We start from the raw sequence: 23982 nt of genomic DNA on the forward strand, positions 1-23982 counted from the left end.
AGAAATTGTGAGACAACCGCAACCTATTAAATTGGGTATCTTCTTTTTTTAACAGCACCACCCTTTTTGGCTAATGATGAAAGTGACCATCGTGTACTCAAATATGCAGTACATATCGAATGCCTTTCAAAATGCTATAAATAATAATTCTTCTAACATTTGTATAGCGCTTTCTCCTGTATGATGCAAAGCTGTTGAGAGCTGCATCCACTACAGTGCACTCAGTAAGCCGCCCTGTACTGAGGGATTCTTGCCCAAAGGCTCCTTACTGAATGGGAACTGGCTTACTCAATAGGAAGATCCGAAGTACAAACACTGGTCTCTTATTTTAGAGGTGGTGCCCTTAACTGGATAGTGTAATGGCTAAACTGGATATTGTACTGGTTAAAGAGACTCCGAAGTCTCTTTTTTTTTTTTTTACCTTATTTTGTTTAAGAATCCTCTTCAGCTTTAATGCCAGAGTTAAATTGCCGCATCCACCCGGCAGAGGAGTGATTTAATACCTAGAAAACTACCTGCAAAGTTCGACGACTTTGCAGGTCGCAGATCAAGCTGCTCTGGCTCGCAGGGCTTTTCTTCCTGGAGAGGCAGAGCTTTGAGCTGTAGCTCTGCCTCTCCGCAATCAATCTCCGTGGATCTCCACCTCCTCCCCGCCCCTCTCAGGGAAAGAAGATTGAGAGGGGCGGGGGGAGGCAGCAATCAGCGATTTAACTCTGGCATTAAAGCTGAAGAGTATTGTTAAACAAAAGGTTAAAAAAGAGACTTCAGAATCTCTTTAAAGGGAACCAGAGACGAAGCACCCTCATGTATTTTACCATATATATCAGTGGGAACATTAAAGAAAACACCTACCCTGCTCTCCGTTTCATTTTTTCTGCTAAAAGTGTCTGTTATCAGCTGTGATAAGAATTCCCGATTGAACATTCAGTCTGGCTTTGCCAGGAATGATTATAGCTGAGTCATTATAGCAGAGCCACAAAGGGGCAGGCTTGGGCTTGAAAAGACACCAAAGAAGACAGACTCAGCTATAATCATTCAGTAGCAAAGCCAGACTGAATGCTCAGTTGGGGTTTCTTATCAGAGGTGATAACAGTCAGATTAAACAGAGAACAAAGAGCAGATTAGGTGTTTACTGTCATGTTCCCACTGATTTATAAGGTAAAATACATGAGGGTGCTTTGTCTCTAGTTCTCTTTAAGGGCTCTGCCTCTGAAATAGGAGACCTGGGTTCAAATCTCGGCTCCTCCTATTCAGTTAGCCAACACCTATTCAGTAAGGAGTTCTTAGGCAAGACTCCCTAACACTTCTACTGAGTGTGCTCTGTTGGCTGCCTCGCAAACGCCTTGAGTCCAACAAGAGAAAAGCGCTATACAAATATAGGAATTATTATTAACCAGTACATTATCTAGCCATGTGTGCTTTGCTTGACAACCTTACTATGGGCTTTTGGTCAGACCCTAGTTTAAGTTTCTTTGATTCCTAAGATAGCTATACACAGTGGTTTGCAAAAGTATTTGGCCCCCTTGAAGTTCTACACATTTTGTCACATTACTGCCACAAACATGAATCAATTTTATTGGAATTCCACGTGAAAGACCAATACAAAATGGTGTACACGTGAGAAGTGAATTGAAAATCATACATGATTCCAAACATTTTTTACAAATAAATAACTGCAAAGTGGGGTGTGCGTAATTATTCAGCCCCCTTTGGTCTGAGTTCAGTCAGTTGTCCGTAGGCATTGCCTGATGAGTGCTAATGACTAAATAGAGTGCACCTGTGTGTAATCTAATGCCAGTACAAATACAGCTGCTCTGTGACGGCCTCAGAGGTTGTCTAAGAGAATATTGGGAGCAACAACACCATGAAGTCCAAAGAACAAACAAGACAGGTCAGCGATAAAGTTGAGAAATTTAAAGCAGGCTTAGGCTACAAAAAGATTTCTAAAGCCTTGAACATCCCATGGAGCACTGTGCAAGTGATCATTCAGAAATGGAAAGAGTATGGCACAACTGTAAACCTACCAAGACAAGGCCATCCACCTAAACTCACAGGCCGAACAAGGAGAGCGCTGATCAGAAATGCATTCAAGAGGCCCATGGTGACTCTGGACGAGCTGCAGAGATCTACAGCTCAGGTGGGGGAATCTGTCCATAGGACAACTATTAGTCATGCACTGTACAAAGTTGGCCTTTATGGAAGAGTGGCAAAAAGAAAGCCATTGTTAACAGAGAAGCATAAGAAGTCCCGTTTGCAGTTTGCCACAAGTCGTGTGGGGGACACCACAAACGTGGAAGAAGGCGCTCTGGTCAGATGAGACCAAAATGCAAAACGCTATGTGTGGCGGAAAACTAACACTGCACGTCACTCTGAACACACCATCCCCACTGGCAAATATGGTGGTGGCAGCATCATGCTCTGAGGGTGCTTCTCTTCAGCAGGGACAGGGAAGCTGGTCAGAGTTGATGGGAAGATGGATGGAGCCAAATACAAGGCAATCTTCGAAGAAAACCTATTGGAGTCTGCAAAAGACTTGAGACTGGGGCGGAGGTTCACCTTCCAGCAGGACAACAACCCTAAACATAAAGCCAGGGCAACAATGGAATGGTTTAAAACAAAACATATCCATGTGTTAGACTGGCCCAGTCAGATCTAAATCCAATTGAAAATCTGTGGCAAGATCTGAAAACTGCTGTTCACAAACACTGTCCATCTAATCTGACTGAGCTGGAGCTGTTTTGCAAAGAAGAATGGGCAAGGATTTCAGTCTCTAGATGTGGAAAGCTGGTAGAGACATACCCTAAAAGACTGGCAGCTGTAATTGCAGCAAAAGGTGGTTCTACAAAGTATTGACTCAGGGGGCCGAATAATTACGCACACCCCACTTTGCAGTTATTTGTAAAAATGTTTGGAATCTCGTATGATTTTCGTTCCACTTCTCACCTGTACACCACTTTGTGTTGGTCTTTCACGTGGAATTCCAATAAAATTGATTCATGTTTGTGGCAGTAATATGACAAAATGTGGAAAACTTCAAGGAGGCCGAATACTTTTGCAAACCACTGTACTGATTTAGAACAAAGTGATGCTGTTGTCAATGGATTTTTTCCCTATTGGAGTGCTGATCAGGGAATATCTGATGATGCACCCTCCTGGATTTCAGACATATCAATGTAGTAGCTTTGTACTTCTCCTTGTAGTGTAAAACTTCTACTCTGCAACTAGTCCTGCCTGCCCACATCTTAATACTTTCTGCTGCCACAGGTGCGATCTGTCCTGCTGTGCCTTTCTTTACTAGCTCTCAAAACCCCTTTTAGAATAAAACTGTATGCGGCTAGTAGGCCATGACTTTGTCAGCACAAGCAGCTCCACAGTTGGAATGATGGAGTCTGGGGGATGGATTTATGCTGTGCAGCATCACCCATGGCCTTCATGTAGTTCTGGCCTGCTGTGCGCATGTGGAAGAATCCGTGCTGCTGGGTTGAGGGATGGAAGAGTCTTGCTTGTATCACCCAAACCCTTCCCCCCGAATTATTTATGAGTTACACTTGCTTCTGGGAGGTGGTACTCTGTCTATATGTTATTTAGGGTGGCATTTTGCCAAATTATGGGGGTTTTTTTTTGGGGGGGGGGGGTGGTTACATCAAACTTCATATTACATCATATTACATCAAACAGTATGTGACAGTAGAACTCACAATCTAATTCACACCGTGGTCATATTCTAATGTCCCAATCGTAGTAAAGCCAAAATTCAATCCTATTAATTTCAGCTGCAAGGTAACCCTGCAACCATGTCACCCATAAACCGAAAATATGCGTCTTTTGGTGCTGGGAGGGTTACTGGGTATTATCAAAGTTTCTGAAATGAAAATGGTTCTTCTTTTCCAGTGTGACATTTTGCGGGGGTTTTCGGAACAGGGCAATTGGCTATGGACAACATAAATGCTGAAAGCTTTGACAGATGAGTCACAGTGCCTTTTTATTTATTTGTTCTAGGCCAGAATTATCCTGAATATCTAGGTCTTAAAGTGTTTACAAATGCTCCAACAAAGGGCATCATGGCCTTTCCTCTGTCTACTTCTCTTTTGGATTAAGCTGATAATTGGAAAGACAAGAGGAACATTTAAAGTAATTAACATTTCCTGGTTTATTAGCAGGAAATAATGAAACCTTCAGTTGTTTTCTCCTATAAAGCACATGGAGAGGAGATACAACGTTCACTTGCTGTATGTACCACATGTACAATGAGAAATCTAGAATTCTTTAAATACAGAGCTGTTTCCTAGTAGGCATTTAATGAAGGTCATGGAGCACATTGTCAGTTTGTTTTATCTGGCATCTGTGAAGATTAATTGAGGTCAAGCAAGGCAGTGGTAAATGGACAGTGCATGCAGGTCTGCCAGCTGTCAGTTTCTGTGCATAACCCCTCCTTATAGAGTCCATAGCTTGCCCAAGCTGCATCAATCATTCCTAGTCAACCATCCATATGGATCGAGAGACTTTACCAGAATTCATAAGATGCTGTGCTTCTTGTGGGGAGAGCAGGTAAAGCTGAACAGGGAGCACTAAATCACTTTTTAATAACCGATCTAGTTTCTTTGTTTCTTTAAATCACCTCTCCAGGATTAAAATGTGGTTCTCCCCTGTGTTCCTCAGCCTCCCATGCAGAATGTTAAACATTTTAATGCCTAAATACTGTAATCTGAATGTAGAATAGTGTAGTCATGGAATTTGAGCTTTGCTGCTGTTTGGTACCCCCTCTTCTCCTCTATCAGTAGTGCATTGCTGAGGTACCACTCATCACTCCCATTCATGCCTATGGATGTTGCTATGACTGCCCCCCAATCCCCCTCACATTAAGCTGTTTGGAAGGGGGACAGAGCTTGTCTGTCAACCTAGCCAAAGAGAACTAGCAGTAGCAAGGCTCATGTACTAAGATTTGTTGTGCTTTCATACAGACCGGTGGACTAAGGTAAACCAGACCGGTGGCTGGTTTTTACCTGGACATAGGCTTACGTTTAATCAAGCAACATTGGTGAAAGCAGTGTATTGTTTCTATACATTAATTTATATGGTCTATGGCAGCAGTACAAGCTCATTTTCGCTAAAAAGTATGTCTTACTTGCCCGGGATTAAAAGAATAAAAATATATATAGAACAGGGAGAAGGCGCCCGGTCTAGGTTTGTAGTGACAGCTATATTGCTAGAAAGAGTCTATCTAAATTTCTATGTGATAAAGTTCTATAATAGCAAGTTAAAGCCGTCCTACCTTGTGGATGTTTGACACGGTATGGACACAAGTAGTGGTTCAAGGTTAAGAAATCAATTTTATTGGTGCAATATAGACTCTTTCTAGCAATATAGCTGTCACTACAAACCTAGACCGGGCACCTCCTACCTGTTCTAAATATAGCTGTTACCCCTTATGTTCTAAGGGTACATTGAGTTGAGGGTTCTCGACTGACAAATCTTTTTTTGGATCAGCGACCATCTAGGAACCCAAAGGCTGAGTGGGGACGGTTTCTCCCCACCTGCTACTACGAGTGGTTGCCTCTGCTGCAACCCATCTTTGTGAGTATAATCTTTATTGCTTTGGAATTTACCCCGATCCACTAACAATATTGCACCAGATTGGGCTCCCGGATTTGTCTGTGTTTTCTCTTCCCTCACCACTCTAAAAGAATAAAAATGGTTTTTTTAGTTCCCGTGTTATCTGCAGCCTTGGCAATATTTCACATGGCTTTGGCAATATAAAGCTAATTGTAAATGTATCAAACCCAATTCCACATATGATCTTGGCTATACCAAGATGCCCCTCCCCCACCTTAGTATATTGTGTTTGTGGGAGGAGCTGGCAGGGGGTACCGAACCCGCTGATTTTTGTCGCTATGGCTGTGCGTCTGATTTCAGTGTCCGTAGCTGGATGTCGCAAAATTAGTAAAAAAAAAAAAGGGGGGGGGGGTGTAATATGGCCGCCGGTGATAGCTGGTGCCCGAATTGCGTGTAACCCGAGTTGCTACAACTCGGAGGGGGAATAGTGATCAGCACAGGCAGGTAGTTTGTGCAGGAGCAGAGTGAGCTGTGTTTCAGCTTTGCCCTGTCCTGAGATGGCCTACACTGAGAATGAATACACCCGGCAAGGGGGACTCTATATGAAATATTACTAAGACAATGCTGTGACCAACCTTCCCGAGCTGAATTATATTCTAACACATTGTTGCAAAAGGTTCATGTTTTTTGTTTTACCTCTGATATGGTTAACTATGTGGAATTGCAACACAATAACACACAAAACAAAAGAGGAGATGACTGAATAATTTCCAAAGAAAAATAAGGGCAAGCTCTTTATGCTATAGGAGAGGTTCATTTTCTTTATGGTCCATGTACAGCTCAAGAAGAATTAGTTTTGTGAGGATAGTCAGATACACATTCAGAGAACAAAAAAAAATGGCTGGCAAGGTGGATAATAGAGCCCATTTGTCAAGTAGAGACTCTTGTAAAAAGAAAAAGTATAAAAAAATTGCAGTTACTTTAACTCCTAGCCGACCGCGTCACGCCGATGGGTTTTGCAGGAGACCGCGCGCATCTCCTGCTCGGTGGGCGGAGCTGAGCTCTGCCTTCAGTCTCTGAGCGGCGGTTGCCGTTTAGGAGACTGTTAGATGGCGTAATCGCCGTCTATTTACATGTACAGCGCTGCGATCTACAGCAGCACTCCACTGGGGATAGCCGTGTGACACGGCTGTCCCTTCCTGAGGCACAGAGGTTATCGGCTGTCATAGGCTGAAGCCTATGACAGCTGATCACGGGGATTGGCTGGCGGAGGGAGGGGGGTTACAGTAGTTTAAAAAAAAACACATATTTTAACGCACAAATAAACAAACATTGGAGGGGGACGATCAGACACCACCAACAGAGAGCTCTGTTGGTGGGGGGAAATCACTTGTGTGCTGTGTCGAGTGGCCCTGCAGCTGGGCCTTAAGGAAAAATTGCCTGGTCTTTAGGGGGGTTTAACACTGCGGTCCTCAAGTGGTTAGGGACTTTTTTCTTAAATATGTATGCCATGAAGGTATATTAGTTATTTTACAAAAGAAGGGCTTGTGAATATTGACAGGATACAAAAAAAAATCACAAACACCTTTATTTCCAAATTGTATATTGTGGCCATACATTATACTAGAAACATAATTTAAATGTTGTGATAGTCGGGACAAATGGGCAAATAATCCATGTGGGTTTTATTTATAGTAGCATTGATTATTTTAAAACAATAAAGGATGGAGTTCGAGAAATAGTGTATTTTTTTTTCTTGTTTTACCCTATACAATGCATAGAAAATAATTATTGAAAACTAGTATCACCCCCAAAAAGCCTAATTTGTGTGGAAAAAAAACAAGTTATAGATCATTCAGGTGTGACCAGCAAAGATAAAGTTATGGCCAAATTCATGGGAGGAGCGCTGACCGGTGAAAATGGCTCTTGGCGATAATGGTAAAATGGCCTATGGGCTGAAGGGATTAAATCAGGGGTCTCAAACTCAATTTACCCGGGGGCCGCAGGAGGCAAAGTCAGGATGAGGCTGGGCCGCATAAGGGAGTTCACGTGTCCCCGCCGCAAAACGAGGGCTGCAGAGCCCCCAAATTGCCCCGGGGGCAATCCGCCGGCATTTCCTGGAAGGGGCAGAGCTTTCAGCTTCAGCTCTGCCCCTCCTGACGTCAATCGCGGCGGATCGCCGCCTCTGCCCGCCCACTCTAAACATAAAAAAAAAAATTGGGAAAATAGGAAAAAATGCCAGGAATCTTCATACAGCCATATTACGGCTGTATAGCGATACCTGGCCAAAGCGCTGCGGCTGCGTATGGACCCCCTGGAAACTCTGTCAGGAAATGTATTGCTCTTTCTTTTGATACATGTAAAATTACACTACCGTTAGGCTTGCTACTAAAAGTGACATTTACCGCATTTAAAAGTATACTATTTTCCTTCGAAACTTTAAAATCGATTTTCTCAAAAACTATAAGGTCTTTTTGAAAAATTGTTTTTTCCTCTTATTCCTAATGATCTCCTTAACATATCCTGCAAATTTAGGGTTTCTAGCATTTAAGGTGGGTTTGCTATTAACCATTAAAGTCGGCGGGTTTTTAAATGTGTATTTTTTTCCTTTGCAACTTTAAAATCGATTTTCTCAAAAACTATAAGGCCGATTTGAAAATTTTTTTTTTCCTCTTGTAGCCACTGGGGGCCCCTACAAGCTCTGGGGCCTTGGGGCCACAAAATATTGTATCGCGGGCCGCAAATGGCCCGCGGGCCGCGAGTTTGAGACCCCTGGATTAAATCCTCAAAAAAAAATAATAATAATAATTTCAGAGTTTCCATTTAACTGTTCAGTAATGACTATTCAGTGTCTTAAATATTAAGACACCTGAGCAAATAAGCCAAATATGAGCAGTATATTACCTGTTAATTAACTGCACACTTAACTTCAATGTGTAGTCAAAAATGACCCTGTATTCATCAGTAGGAAGCATGTTACTGTAATTGTTACAATAATATTTTGAGTTAAAATGCGGCTATTGAAGAAAAAAAAAAATCTGGTGCTGTTTAAATGCTGATGGTTGATAAGTTCCATGTTCCAGTGGTGCATTGCAGATAAACTGCACTAGAAATTGGGATCTCTGTGGTGAAACACATAATGATCATGGCAGTTATTTGTAGGAAAAAACATGTTCATAAATGTGCGCAAACCTTTATTGTTTGTTGGTTGTCTGGGAAGTCTGTTGAGGCTATTTGTATACTGGTGAACCTTTGTTTTACACTTGGTAGATTTGATTTAATGCCAGGTGCACCTCAGCATGGATCTATATCCTTCTCAGCACTGATATGGCGTTGACACATGAACATGTTTGTTCCACTGACCTATAGTAAATTGACTGTATAGTGTAATTTAGAATGTAAATATGACATTCACTGACCTCAAGCTCTGCACGAGCCGCATAAAATGACCCACAAATCACTTCATCTAAATTAACCTGTCTTTGTATGATTGAGAGCTTATTATCTCTATTAAAATGCACACTTATAAGCTTTATAAGAGTGGGAGGGAAGATTAAAGCAGAAGTCAATGTAATAAAAGAAAATAGTCGTACATGAAATAGTCCTGCAGCAGTAACCATGCTTGAAGTCCTTCAGTTTAATGTAAAAGCTCTGGTAGATAGCAGTATAAATGTTTGGAATCTGATTATTGCAGTAGTTGTACACTATTAAATATCTCTTATGCTGTAAAGGAGGTTATAGATAATCCCCACTGATAACATGGCGCAGTCGCTTACTTAAAGCGGAATATAACCCTGCATTTCAACTTTGCTCTAAAACATTATTTACAGCATATTATATGCAACCAGCATTTTTTTTTACTAGACCAGCATTGTAAGGGTTACACACAGAGCTTTCAAGTTCCGTGGAGAGAAATGCTGCCGCAGCCGTAGTTTAGATGGATACATTTAAGTAAACACAATGTAACAAGTGAGGAATGTGACTCACTCTCTCTCTGTATCAGGGAGCTCCTGCACAGTCAGTGTGTGTCACATTCCACACTTGTTACATTGTGTTTACTTAAATGTATCTATCTAAACTTCGGATGCGTCTGCATTTCTCTCCACTGAACTTTCAAGCTCTGTGTGTAACCCTTCCAATGCTGGTCTAGTAAAAAAAAAAATGTTGGTTGCATATAATATGCAGTAAATAATGTTTTAGAGCAAAGTTGAAATGCTGGGTTATATTCCGCTTTAATGCACTGAAACAATTCCATTCTTTGCCACGGTTTTTTTTTTTACTTTTTACAGCTGCTTACTTTTGAGCAGTTTTTCTGGACATTTACTAAGTACCAATGAGTAGAATTTTTTTTCCTATAGTGTCCCCTAATGGAAGTACAAATGTGCAGTGTACAGTAGATGCTATTTTTTCTGTCTTGCAAACAATTGTAATGCAGATTGTATGCAGCTTGAAATTACACCAATCCAAATATACAGGAAGCACGCGTGATTGGCTTAATTCCAAGCCGCATAGAGTTTACACAAAATTTGTGTACAGGCTGTGTACAGAGGGGGGGGGGGGGGGGGAACATGCAAGGGTACATGGTGACTTGGGCATACATTACACATTGGGATGGACACACATTACACGTTGGGGTTGCTATTTGAGGGGTGGGTTAAGGAGGGATGAGTTGAGGGCCAGGACAGCTTGGGGGCTAGAGGAGTGCCTGGAAGTCCTGGTGGAAATGGACATGAAGTGACGACCCAATGGAAGAAGATTGAGGTAGCGGTTTCCTGGGTAGGAGGGGTCATTTGCTATCCTAGATTGTCTGGATCGCAGTCTGGTGGAGTAAAGGCGGTGATGGTAGAGGGGTCCCGATAATATTTTCTGCCACTTTAATGATTCTCTGTAGTTTGTGCTTGTCACTCACCGAGGTGCCAGTGTTCCATACAATGATAGAGGAACATAGTGTTGACTCAATAGTGGCGGAGTAGAAGTGAATCAAAAGGGCGCGGTTTATATTAAAGTTTTTCAAATGGTGCAGTAACAGCTACAGTTGTTGGGCCTTTTCTGAGTTTTGGAGGTGTTCGCTTACCACCTTAGGTGAGAATTACTACTGCATCTAGCTGGTTTAATTGCAAGCTGCATATATTTGCATACATTTCATAAGGTGTGGAGCAACTCCAAGTTATAAGTATTTTATTGACACTCTCTACATGTCCCCATACTAGACTCAAAATCTGCCTTTCCGTTGGAGCCTCTGATATGAGAAATTGTTGCGTGGTGAAACCCAGTGGTAAAGAGGGCTTTCTGAAATCCACCAGAGAAAATCAGAATCCGCAGCAGAAGCTGAAGAATATGCTTAATGGTAGCATTTTTCACTGCATCCAAAACTGGGTGTAATTTTCCTAATGCCATGTACACAAGTACAAGGTGTGTTTCCCACCTGGTCCCTCGGGCAACATTGCAGGGCCATCACTGCACAGAGGTGTTTCTAGCCTGAAGTAGATACATAGGTGGGCTCCATTTTTAAAAACCCTTGACTAGCCCTCCAGATCACCAATTGGCCGGTCCTCTGTCTTGCCTCCCTGTATTTTTTAACTTGAGATTTATTACTTCATGTCTCCATAGTGCCATATTGTGAGTACAGATGTACAGATAAGTGGTTGCATGTGTCCTTCATACTTTGTGAATAAGTCTATCACTAAAAGTAGAATTACCTTAAAGGAGCTCTTTATTGTGTATTTTATTTTCTTTCTTAGTGACGTCAAAGAACAGCAGTTGCAGGCTCCCTAGCATAATGCTTCATTCAGCTGAATCAATCAGATGCATAGCCTTGTGAGCAAACACGTTTTCAGTTGGTTTTTGTAATGATTCTAACAAATACCAACCCGACAGTTAAGCAGTAACTTGTTTATTCCCTGCTAACATGCTCTCCAGAAATCAATTGGGCAAAGTAGAAGTTTTGTGTGTGTACACTCCATGCAAAAACTGATTTGATTCTCTTTGATGATGATTATGGTTGTTTCAGATGAAAGGTGATACACATATTACAATCATTATGGCATTCAGGGTATAATCTGAATTTGGTTGAATCATGGAGTGCCGTATAGATATGCACACTTAGCTAAGTCCAATCTATCTTTTTCTTTATAGAGTACAGGTGTCATCTGAATCAGTGGTTTCTAATCGTTTTGGCTGAGTGTCCATCGTGTTTACATATCCTCTAGTGGCCACAGCGGCCATGTCATTTGGACATGCTGAAAAAACATGCCTAACCACTATTCAGGTTTCTTGCTGCAGCTCACTCTTGCATGATCTCTTCTCTCCATTAGGTTGTTCCAGGTGACCAAAATCAAACTTGAGACATGAGCAAAAACTATCTAATTTCTTAACAACTGACCCCTGCAGACAGCTGATATGCAGTGGTATTGTCAGAGTGAAGACCGCACACAGCAATTAAATTATGTAAATGGAATGAATGACAATATCTGTAAGGCTGTTTGAATAGTTAACACTAACTCCAAGATGTGTTTAGTAGAGCTCTGGGAAGAGCATGTTGAAGGTCTCCTGGGATAAGGCTAGTAAAGGCTTGCATGAGTATGGGGATATGACTAGTGTAGGCGTACTGTTCTGTTTGTAGCTGGGGTACCACTGGTAACAGATGTGGATTTTGCTTCTCCAGTCTGAAATTCACAAAACAAACCTTTACTTGCAACTGAACACTCACAAACAAAATAAAGTACAGCATCTGGAGTCCTTGCAACAGCTGTCATCTTATCATTAGGATTATAGTCCAAGCAGCAGGTGAAATGTGGCATTCCTGTCATGATTCCCTCTTGCCAGACTGTAACTTTGTGCCTTTTAATGCCATTCGTTTTTTCAGTGTATTCCTGCTGTGAAGGAAGATGTTTGCTGGATACCTCTTGGGGTCCATTTCTAAGGAGCTAACTGCCTGCTCACCAGAAAAAGTGGCGTTATTTATTTTTTTTTGGTCAAATTGCTCTTTGCCACCTTATTGCCATTTTTTCCACTACTGACTTAGTTATGAAGTAGTATTTTCCCGATCACAATTTTGACTGCTAGATAGTTTCTGTAACTTTTTGCAGTGAATGCCACAGAGAATCGTGATTCTTGTTTCAAAACCCTTCCCACCAATTTGCTACAGATCACCATATAAAAAGTAATGGCTGAAATGAACATCAATGGGCTATTTACAGCTTATTTGTCTGTAGTGAAGTAAATGTTATAGCTGGCAATGAATCCATCATGGCTTTCAAGTGAATGGTGCTTTGGCACAACATTTTAGGTTAAACCTGATTTGATGATTGCAGAATTGATCACTCCAGAGCAAAATCTGATCACCCTTGTATGAATCTGGTAAGGATGGTTGTTGAGATGCTTACCGTAGTTGCAGGATTTCTGCAGCTTGAAACCAGTCAAATTCCACCTGGGCCGTTTTTGATTGGTATATCTTCAAGCCACATAAATGTGCATAATCCTTGCATCTCCCTAAAATCTGGCATCGTGAAAATGTTGTGAACAGATTTTGAAAAGTTATCCGATAACCTCTTCTTAGAAAATAGGCTCCTTTGATTACAGCATCATTGCACATTATCAGGGCTCTACATGAATAGTTACATTGACTATAACCTGATGAATTTTCCATGTTCTTTTCCACGGCATGAAAGGTTGAGGGGAATAGATGAAGGTGTGATTGTCCAGTATACAGTTGTAGCATGTTGGTCTGCTGGAGTGGGATTTCATTACGTATAGTTACCAGAAGCACTACTATAACCTCACTTTTAGTCCATAATCCCCCTTTATTAGGACTGTAGTGTATTGTTGTTTTGAAGCTGAGTTGCAATGTCCATGTACATGCTGTCTGTGAGTGCACTGCCTGTGTCTTTGTATGTCTGAAAAGGTTTTCAGTTCTGCACTTGCTGTTGAAATTCTGAAATATTGCAGCCATATTCCTTGTATTCCTGATATCTTTCTCTTTCTTTACAGCTCACGTTGCAGAGCACTCAGTGCCGAGTGGCCTTCTTTGAAGAGTTGTAACCTGTCACTTGTAGGCATCACACTGTCCATGGACATCAGCGAGGGTCGCGAAGCATCGCAGGCATATCAGCACAGCTGGGACATGGGTCAGCTATAGATATGGCTGAACTGCATTTTTTATTAGCTTTATTCAAGACAGCGCTGCGATCTGCTGGCATGTATGAATGGTTATCAGTCAGCGATACAGTGTGATCTAGAGGTACAGTGTTATTACTTATAATATATGGTCACTATGATGGGATGGCGACAACTAAAAAACTCATCATGACACCTGGAAATGTATAGACAGACGTTCCATGCATTGATAGAAAGATCCTCTTTGGAAGTGCCAATGCAGATATTCCCTTCATGCAACAACCATTTAGTGAATATGTAGATAAAGTGGCTTTGCATTACAACAGCAGCAGTAACATGGTATAGCTTATGGGTACACTCTAGTGACTTCTTCTTAACTACATTGTCACTAATGCGGTAAATCTACAATACTGGACCACCACCACACTACACCTGCTAGTGAGGTTATTCTTGTCATCACTATGTAGGTGCTGGAACTGGTTGGACTGTGATGGCTGCTTTATTGTAGATATTATCACCAGCAGTTGTAATAAGCCTAATTTGCAAGCTTGGTGCTTGCTCTTACCTGTTTTTTGCTGGTACGTGTTTTGTAATGAGTTCTTTGTTTACAGTTTTTGCTTTCTGAAGACATTGTATCTGCATTATGAAAAGTGAAATGTTCATAGGCATAATGAACAGAGGTGAACAGGTTTGCACTCTTCTTTAATTTTAAGAAACATTGACAGGTGGAATTCAGCCCCAAACCAGAATGATATTCAATAGTTCTACAGCCAGTTTGTGCCAAATGCAGTCATTCTCAGTGGAGTAAAGTATGCCATGAAGGTTCTGCTTGCTTGAGGGTCAGAGAGGGTCAATAAGATGTTGAAGTACATGGGAAACAAACAAACACACAAAAAAAAATCAAACAGATACTTACAGAGAGAGAAGGCTCTGGGTCCTATAGAGCCTTACCACTCCTCACAGACAATCCAGCGTTGGCTACCCGGGTAGCAGTATTTGACCAATTAGTCGAATACTGCTCTCTGCCACCACAGGTGGTTTCAGAAATCTTCGGGAAACCGAGTTCTCCCGAAGCCGGGCAGCTTTGTACTGCGCCTGTGCTAGCGCACGCTCAGGCATGCGCAATACAGAGCCCGCCTGTCTTTTGAAGCACTCAGGCTTGTACTTCCTACCAGTGTTAATTGACCCAATTACAAGCTGAATATAATTGGCATTATATCAGCATTTGTTAGCATCTCATTGACTTTCTCTATTGAGGATGCATGCTGTGGTACAATAAACAGCTATTAGATTAAGGAGTTGTATTCTGATTTGGACATGATTGGTCAGTAAAGTTTGCTTAAATCCCAGAAGTGCGCAGAAACCTTTTACTTCTGTTTGGTATGTTGTGACTCACATTTCTGTGAACTGGCAGATGGCCACCACAATCCTAGAGTGATAATTGGGTGGTGAGTGCATCTTAGTATTTTTTCTGCTATTTTCTGATCAGGTCATGTGAAAAGACTGACTATACCAAAGGACTTATTCACTTCATGGTTCAGAAAGTATCACCCAGAGAACGACATGGTGAATGCCTCTTTCCTAAGCAAGCTTTGGATTTCACACTACAATAGGCAGTTTAAAAGGAAATGAGCTGCAATCAAGACACTCATCTGTGCTCTTCTGGAGAGACTGAGAATAAGTCCAACTTTAGACTGTTTTTTATTTTAACCAGGTCACAGGATAATTAACTGGACCACTTTTACAATTTAGTCCATTTATTAATGTGCTTATTTTCACTTATTTAATTTGTAGACAATCATAAATACATTAAGATATTTTCATGTAATATGATGTACAATTTGTTCATGACTTGGCAGTGCTAAATGGTTTGTTTATGTGATCTTGCCTGAACCACTTTTATTTGATTTTATGTGGAAGTGGAACCTTCACCATGAAAAAACGCTCTCTCAAGATGATGCCCATAGACCTGCGAAGCTTTGGGTGGCTAAAACCTGTTTACCAGCCATTATTCATTGTCAGAATGAGAGATCTTTTATGGCTTAATATCATGCACCAGCACAGATTCTTTTAACTGAGTATCAGGAGGGCGTCACGTGTCTATGGAGACATATTCCAGAACTTCATTAACTCAATTCACTAAACCCACCATCACCCAAAGTTGGGTAGATGTACCACAGCCCCTTTAAGCCGCATCTACACGCGTAGATGCGGCGGCGATGCTCCTTATCAATCGAGCCGCATCAGCGGCTCGATTGATAAGATCCGACAGGACGGATCTCCGCACCGCCGATTCTCTGCTCGCTCCCCGCGAGGGGGCAATGGCAGGGAATCGAGCGGAAGATAAGCGGCGCCGGCAGGAACGAGCGGGGAATCGAATCCGGCGCAAGAGCGGGGACGCGGCGGACACGTGCGGGGACGCGGAAGAGGCGATCCGGCGGCTAATCGAGCCGCTGGATCGCCGCCTCATCGAGCCGTCGGATCGCCGCCTTATCTACCCGTGTAGATGAGGCTTTAGACCTTGCACTGCTGTATCTATGGGTTAATTGGCAGGCAGGTTGGCTTTAGATGCTTTCAAGCCTACTATCTCTAGCTTGCTTCCAGAAAGAGCCACATTAAGTACAATGGAGATTTCTAGCATGCAAAGCAATAGACACCGTGAGGGAAAAACATGTTGAGATAAGTTTACACAGACTTTTCCTTTATGTTCTGAAAGCAGCACAGCTGAGGAAGATATCTCTGACTACCTATGGACAAGCAGAAATAAAAAGACACCCAAAAATCAGTACATCTACAGAGTGTAACAAATGTAGACAGTGTTCTTCCTTCTGCTGACACCAGAGGTCAGGCTAGCTCTCAGGGCTCCTGCTGGAAGACTCAAGATGGTGGAAGCCAGTGTAGGATGCAAATTGCACAAAAAAGACGTTCATTGTTTGGAGTTCACCATTTATGTTCTTAGATATTGTTTTTATTTTTTTCACCTTTGATAAAAAGGTCATAAGATTGGCACACAGTACAAGCCACAATGGATGGTGTTCAGACTGCAGGTGTGTTAAAACTTTAGCTATGATTGCTTCATCAGTATCCTGTATTTGCCTGTTTGCTCTGTTCTATGTTGTAGCAGGAACACATTCAGGCTGGATGCTTTAGTCAGCATCGGGTGGCACAGCAGGTATATTTGTAGGGAGGACTTTTGCGTTTTGGTAGGATATTCAAATTGGAAATGAAGAGATTTATTGCACAGTGCTGCATAATTTGGCCGCACTTTTTATATGTTAATGCGAGTTTGGTACTAGAAGGTTCCTTCTGAATAAGGATAAGGGTTGTTCAGTTTTCAATGTTTTATGACCTGAGACGTATACTAGAACTTGTTTCCTAGTTATGTTTAGCACTCTGTGGGTTTGGAGCAAAGTTTATATTTACAGAAAGCAGTTTTACATGTACCAGTACATCAACACAATATAGTTTCTCTCACTGCTCTGAAAATAAAATGTTTCAATAATGTGAAGTTAGAAATGGCGTGTGTGTAGCTCAGATATGTTATATCAATATTCAATGGAAGTTTTTCCTGATGGTGGAATGGATAATTGTTCCACGGGTTTGCCAGTGTAATGAGCTTAAGAGGAAGCAGGAATTGTAATGGGGTTTTTAAGTAATTAAATTGCCTTTAATATTGGAGTGTACAAACTGTGTTCTTGTTTAGACAGGATTTTATATCACCAGTATAACCTTTACTGTGTTTAAGATTTTTTTGGCCATTGGGCAATTTTTAACAAATACTCATAAAATGTTTCGTTTTTATAGAACTTTTTCTCTTGCTCAACAGTACTGTAATCCTCTCACAATTTTATTTTATGTCCATTACTAGCACGCACTTAATATATATCCTGCATGTTCAGTGCATGTCTATGCATTGTGATCTGCTTCTGAAGGGTTTGCATCAGTGAGTAAGCATGAAGAAGCACTGACCTGGAGTAAGAAGCGCATATTTTTCTGGAGTTGGTTGTTGCCCCCAGGAGAGGTGGAAACAGGGAGGGATTATGAAGCCGCTAACCCGAGGTTATCAGGGATATCTTGATGTTTGCTGTTTGCGAAGCAACTGGAAACCTTTCCTTCAGAACTGCTATTGGTCAGCGAGTTTATTCATGTTGCTGGAAAGTTTCAACAGCCAAAGATTGGAATTCACCACTCACCGTTGTTAAACTTTACAGTTTACACATGTTTGATGCAAACTCAGTTGGAAGAATAGTTTTACAAGCTTTATGAACCCAACTGTAGTTGATCGCTTTGTATCATCTCCGATGTGCTCCTGAGGGATATAAAGGAAATATCATCTGATTTTGTCCAGTTGTATTTTCTTGATATTCACACTGCCCAGGATTAGTAAACTGTGTGGTTTTATTTTTTTGGGTTGTCTTTCTATCCACTTGACCATATGTGATCAGAGCAATGTGTATCTCAGATGTGCTACTTTCAAGCCATAAAGGCAACAAAATCTCCAGGTAAGAACAACATTAGACTTTTTTTTTTTTTTTAATCTTGGCTTTGTAAACACTAGCTGGAAAACATAACTTAACACAGACATAGAAGTAAAAAACAAAAGCCGTGAACCCTTACTTCTCTAGTCAGGGAGTATTAAAGTATAAATGCTTTTACTTTAATTTAGCGCTTATTCATACTACGTTTGGTGCTGTCAGATATGACGCTCTGGGCAGAGTGTGTGACATGCATGGTTACAAGACAGTCCATTGACTTTCATGTTACCGCTCACAATCCAGAAAGCATTCCCGCGTGTTATGATGTAACGTTCCCGGGAATGCTTTATTGCACGTAACCCCACATTGGGAATGATTTAATTCAACAAAGACCCGCACTCGCATCTGTGGGTATGCTGGTGCCAGGCTCCTCGGCTGCTTAATAGTATAGTTTCCATGAAGGAGTCCGCACACAGACTTAAGGAGCAACCAACGCGAAGTTTATTGTCCCATCACATACATGTGCAATAAATGTCTGACCCGCATAGGTTGACGATCGTTTCAGGGCCACAAAGGGTCCCCTTTATGAAGGCAGATAGCAGAAAAGCCACATAAGTCTGTGTGCGGACTCCTTCATGGAAACTAACCCACATTGGGAACGGGTGCATGGAATTGTGTTCATGCACACATTTTCTAGTGTGAAAGAGCTCTTACTTGTAGCAGTATGCACTTTGAAATTTAGTTCAATTTCCTACAGCAGCTTACGCATGCTCTGGGCTAAGGGAGGAAAGCATCATTTGATACTGTATGCTAGATTCCTGGAACAAGCAGTTGTTATCGGCCACCTCAGCCGAGTTTCATCAATGTGTGTATGAGGCTAAACACAGCATCAAAGACTGCACAACATGCACACATCCATGATAAAGCAGCACTTGTGCACAAACATAAGTACCTACATCGCCATCAAACACTGCACAGCATGTACAGTGATAAATGACAGTGTAGTAAAGTGGAATGACTATATGCATGGAAAAAGCAGAAAACAGCACGGTATTGCATATACAGAAAATAGGGCAAAAAAGGCTCATATGGGAAACAAAGAAAATCATCGGAGCTCAGCAAACACAAACCCACTAATTTAGATAATGCAGACTGTCTTGTCTTATAAGCTGCAGTCTTGCTCTACAAGTACATTACAGGCATTTCACACTTTTATTTTCTAAATCGATATTTACGGCACGAGCATCGTTGGTCGAGATGTCAATGACATACAATTAATTCCCATTAACTTGCAAAGTGAATACAAATGATATGCAGCTTTGGATTGGGCCAATCAGAATCATCCTAAGTAAGTGCATTTGTATGAAATAGTTCAAATAATGCAGGTTGCATTAAATATGCATGTAAGTCAGAATTACCATCTCATTGACCATTGCTCGTTGTTAGACAAGACAGTGTCTGTACAGAGCAGATTTATAAAACTTTTCACAATCAACAATGATTGTTCATAATGACCAATACTAAATACTGAATCAAGAGGAGAAAGTGAGGAGACCTCAGGATTGGGACATCAGACTCAAACAAATGATAAATAGGTAGTCCTTGCTTAGAACAGAACCAACAGGATTAAAAAAATAAGTTCACATCCAGTGATTACTGGTATGTTGAAGTCTGTTCAGTACTGACACACTAGAGCTGAAGGGTGCTTTAGGATTTTCGAAAGCTGCATGATGCTTCTTAAAAGGAAGAAACCTTACAAGAACACTAGATTGCCCTCTAACTAGTGTTGGTGTTAGAATCGGGGTTATTGTAATTCTGAAACCCAAATTTACCTGTCTACACACTTCAGCACCCAGACATCTGGACAGGGTCAGGAAGAGTTGGCTTATTTGCGCTTCAAGTTGCACTTCACCTCCCCCTGACCCTGTCCACTTATCTTGGTGCTGAAATGTGGTGACGGCAAATTCTGAGCTCCAAATTTCAATAACCCAAATTCAAAACCATGCAGTGATTATGTACATTAGATTTTGCCTGCCTGAACTGATCATTGGTAAGGGACACCCCTCATTTATGGCAGTATGTACATGTAAACAGCACAACTATCTCATTTCCATCGCATCCCTGTGGCTCTCCACACTATTTAACAACAACCTTATCATACGCAGCTATGGACGATTGGTATTTACTTGTATATATCTTGTGTGTACATCAGGTCCTATCATTCATCTCCATGTATCCATTCTAGTTCCTCTCTGTAGGCAGGAGCAGGATGAAGCACTGATTAGACTTGCATGTACAAATCAGATATCTGAATAATGGAATAGGGTTTACAAGCTGAGAATAAAGCCTGCTTGGGTGATCAGGGACCTTCTTGTGTAACGGCACTCGCATGGCCCCTTACCTTCCACCTAATAATTCATAGCATTGGTTGATGTTCTTTCAATAGCATGTCATCTGATATTTGGGCTTGTACCTGCACATAAAATGCCTAACTAAGCTGCAGTTTACTCAATTATTGATACAGAATACTGTGTTGCTGTACCCAAATCTTGTACTTTAATCTTACTTTTAACTAATAATGCATTTTCTCTGCCAGTATTTCTCCACGCCTGTAAACTAGTAATCAGCATCATACTGTAACTGACCTTCACTACCTGTTACTGTGTCTTGTATATTAGTATTGATTCTCTTTATTTGCAAAGTCCTGTTTATTCTGCTTCATCACCAGCTTTACGAACTTGGCATGAGCACCGTTTTCTAAATCTGTGACATTGCGAGCGAGGTGGGGGACTGAGGAGAGAAAGGAGGGAGTTGTTTGAAGAGAGAATGCTGCCATGAAAATTGTACTGACCTAATTCAGTTTGCGCTGATGGATTTTAAAAAAACAAGACTGCAGTATTTTTTTATATGTATATTTTATATATATATATGTTATGGCTTCCTTCCGGTCTTAAGGTTATTTGACTGTGTTGGGAGTGTTTTCAGTATTGTTTTGTTAAAACAAAGACATGTTGATTTTAATTAAAAAAAAGAACAAAACCGCTCTTCGTGATTCCATTTACTGATCTGCACAGACTGATGTATCTGCAAAAAATGCTAACATAAGACTTGGCTGGCTTTGAGATAAGATATGTGAGATTTGAAGACATGACCCAAGTAGCGGATCAGTTGATGAGCTGCACAAAGTGCTGTATATATAAAAAAACAAAACAAATTGCTTTTCTTTTTGCTTCCAAGGTAAGGAAAAATATTTGCATTTCCCTTCAAGCTAGATGGGGAACCTTACACACTGCACTTGTGTTGCGATTATCGCAATGCCATGTAATGATATTGTCCATTGCAATGGACACAGTGTGAAAGGGCTCTAATACTGACATTTTTTTTAATTCATATGATCAAGTGTGCTTATCTCATTTGCAGCTTCAAACGAAATGGTTAGTTTGAAAGCTGCTGTGATCGGGATCCAGGAGACTGTGTCAACATTACAGCAGCACCCGGTGGTGGAAGAGGGGAGATGGTTAAGACCCTACCATCACCCCTCTTCCACCACTAGCGATGGAAGCGTGAGAGGGGCGGGCGTGCATGCACAGTGAACCATGACTGGCCGAAGATGAGAGCAGCTGCCTGGCAGTGAATTCACCGCCATCATCTGCTCAAGGAAAAGAGGCCTGAAGAGAGCCATACGTCAGTAGTTGTTTTCAATCAATTAGATGTTTGATTCATTAAAATCACAAAATCTAATTAAAATGTATTCCATTCCGATTGGAATATCAAATGAAGCTCAGTCAGGCTGTAGTTTTTATCCTGTGGGCAGATGCAAGAGCAGCAACACTGGTGGTCACATAGATTTGTATTGTATTGATCAATACAAATCTAGTATTTGCAGCATTTTAATTACGATTTGTACAGGTTTTTGCTGATATCTGAAATAGAGTGGTGCAAGATGGTAAAGCTTCCCACTCCTGGATCGGTTTTTGATTGGTGAGATATAATTTTTTTGCCAGATGAGGTAAAAATCATATAGTATATGGCCGCCTGTAGCAACCAAGAGCCACGGAGCTTGTACTTTTTAGGGTAAGTTCATACTTTGCCCTCAATTCACAAAGCATTAAAGGGAACCAGAGACGTTGGGGGGGAGCTTTTATACAAACCTGGGGCTTCCTCCAGCCCCATACGCACGGATCGCTCCCACGCCGCCGTCCTCTGCTGCCTGGATCCGCCGGTACCGGGTCCCGTCATTGCCGCGAGTCGGCCAGCAGATGCGGCCAATTGTCCGCGTCACACGTGGCTCACTCCTTATATGTGCGCATGAGGCTGCCCACTGCGCAGCCGCATGCGTATGGGTATGGAGGGAGCCCCTGTGATGCGGACAATTGGCCGCATCCGCCAGCAGTGATGGGACCCGGTACCGCCGATACAGGAAGCGGAGGATGGCGGCGTGGGAGCGATCCAGGCTTATGGGGCTGGAAGAAGCCCCAGGTATGTATAAAAGCCTGTTCTATTTTTTAACAACATTCCTCTCTGGTTCCCTTTAAAGCATTCAGCTTATTTTACTGATCACCTTGGAAAATGCCTATTCACTTAACCCAGTGATTTGCAAACTTGGCTCTCCAGCTGTTAAGGAGCTACAAGTCCCACAATGTATTTGCCTTTATGAATCATGACTGTGGCTGTGAGACTCCCACAAGGCATTGTGGGACTTGTAGTTCCTTAACAGCTGGAGAGCCAAGTTTGCAGATCACTGACTTAACCTATCACTGAAAAGTAAAATTACTGACTAGTGAGGCAAATTACAGACTTGTGCGGTAAATACCTCAAGAAATTGCAATTCTCAAAGATTAAAGTATTCGGTAAATCAAGCAAAAGTGTTTGGTATTTACCTCCAGCTCTGACTAGCCAGTAACTCACACTCTCCATGCTGTAACATTGACAGATGTAGCAGACAGCCAATAGGTGCTTCTCACCTGATTTTGGTCCGATACTCTGGAAAAGGTGTCCTTCCTTCAGTCCGGCAGAGAAGGAAACTTTTTTTAAAAGGCTTTTCTGCATCCCTTTAGATGTAAATATCTGCATGCTCTTATACATAAAATCTCCCCCTGGTGGCTGCAGCACATCTAAAGGGATGCACTGGACAGAATACCTCGACTCATGCACACAGACTCGCAGCTTCCTGTCTGACCTGCTCCACAGCTGGCAAGTTAGACTTATCGAGCAGGGCTTAGTGAATTGAAACATGTTTGTTCGGTTAATTACTGAACTTCTACCACATGGGGATAATCTTACTTAATTTGGAAAAAGTGTGAAATACCGAATGAGGAATTTTACAGATCTGAATTATTTTACTAAACTGCCATTCGTGAATTGAGGCCTATGTGCGGTGTGAAATGCCCACTCTGCATGTTAAAATGAGTACATTATTTTCATAGCACTGCTATGTAATGTACTATACAAAGTGCTTTAGGATAATGTGGCGTGTTACAATGCAGATATATAACTGAGAAGCCTAGAACATGGTCAGTCACAGGTCAGCTCTTCGGGATATTTTATCATTTCACAAATACTATGTGAAACTGAGTGGATATGTAGGAAAACAAGCAATATTGCAACAGTCTGTGAATGAATATCATACAAATGGGAGGTATTATTATTACTAGTTGTAATAAATTTTCATCTTTTTAACCATTTACCGCCATCCTAACGTATTAAAACGTCATGCTTACCGCTATTAACAGCAACATGACGTTTTAATACGTCGCGCATTCCCGCCGCTGCTACCGCCGTGTGTCCGCCGCTACCGCCGCCATTACCGTCGGGATCCCGTGCTGGGCGATTGGGGAAG

At 41.6% G+C, this 23982-nt stretch overlaps 1 protein-coding gene across 11 annotated transcripts in view; it reads left to right on the plus strand.

Annotated features, from left to right (window-relative positions):
• The window catches only part of NF2 (NF2, moesin-ezrin-radixin like (MERLIN) tumor suppressor), a 167128-nt gene extending 145946 nt beyond the window's left edge, over positions 1-21182 (plus strand). For 8 of the 11 annotated variants that reach the window (XM_068240346.1, XM_068240328.1, XM_068240311.1 and 5 more), the window contains one exon: positions 13543-21182. In XM_068240346.1, the coding sequence (XP_068096447.1) occupies positions 13543-13593 (51 nt within the window). In that variant the 3' untranslated portion in view covers positions 13594-21182. Of the gene's footprint in view, positions 1-5487; positions 5551-13542 lie in introns of those variants that run through there. The other 3 variants (XR_011022086.1, XM_068240376.1, XM_068240369.1) reach the window with 3 other exon arrangements.
• Positions 21183-23982: the final 2800 nt, after the last annotated feature.

Source organism: Hyperolius riggenbachi, chromosome 1 (assembly GCF_040937935.1).
Source record: "Hyperolius riggenbachi isolate aHypRig1 chromosome 1, aHypRig1.pri, whole genome shotgun sequence".
NCBI classification, from domain to species: Eukaryota; Metazoa; Chordata; class Amphibia; order Anura; family Hyperoliidae; genus Hyperolius; species Hyperolius riggenbachi.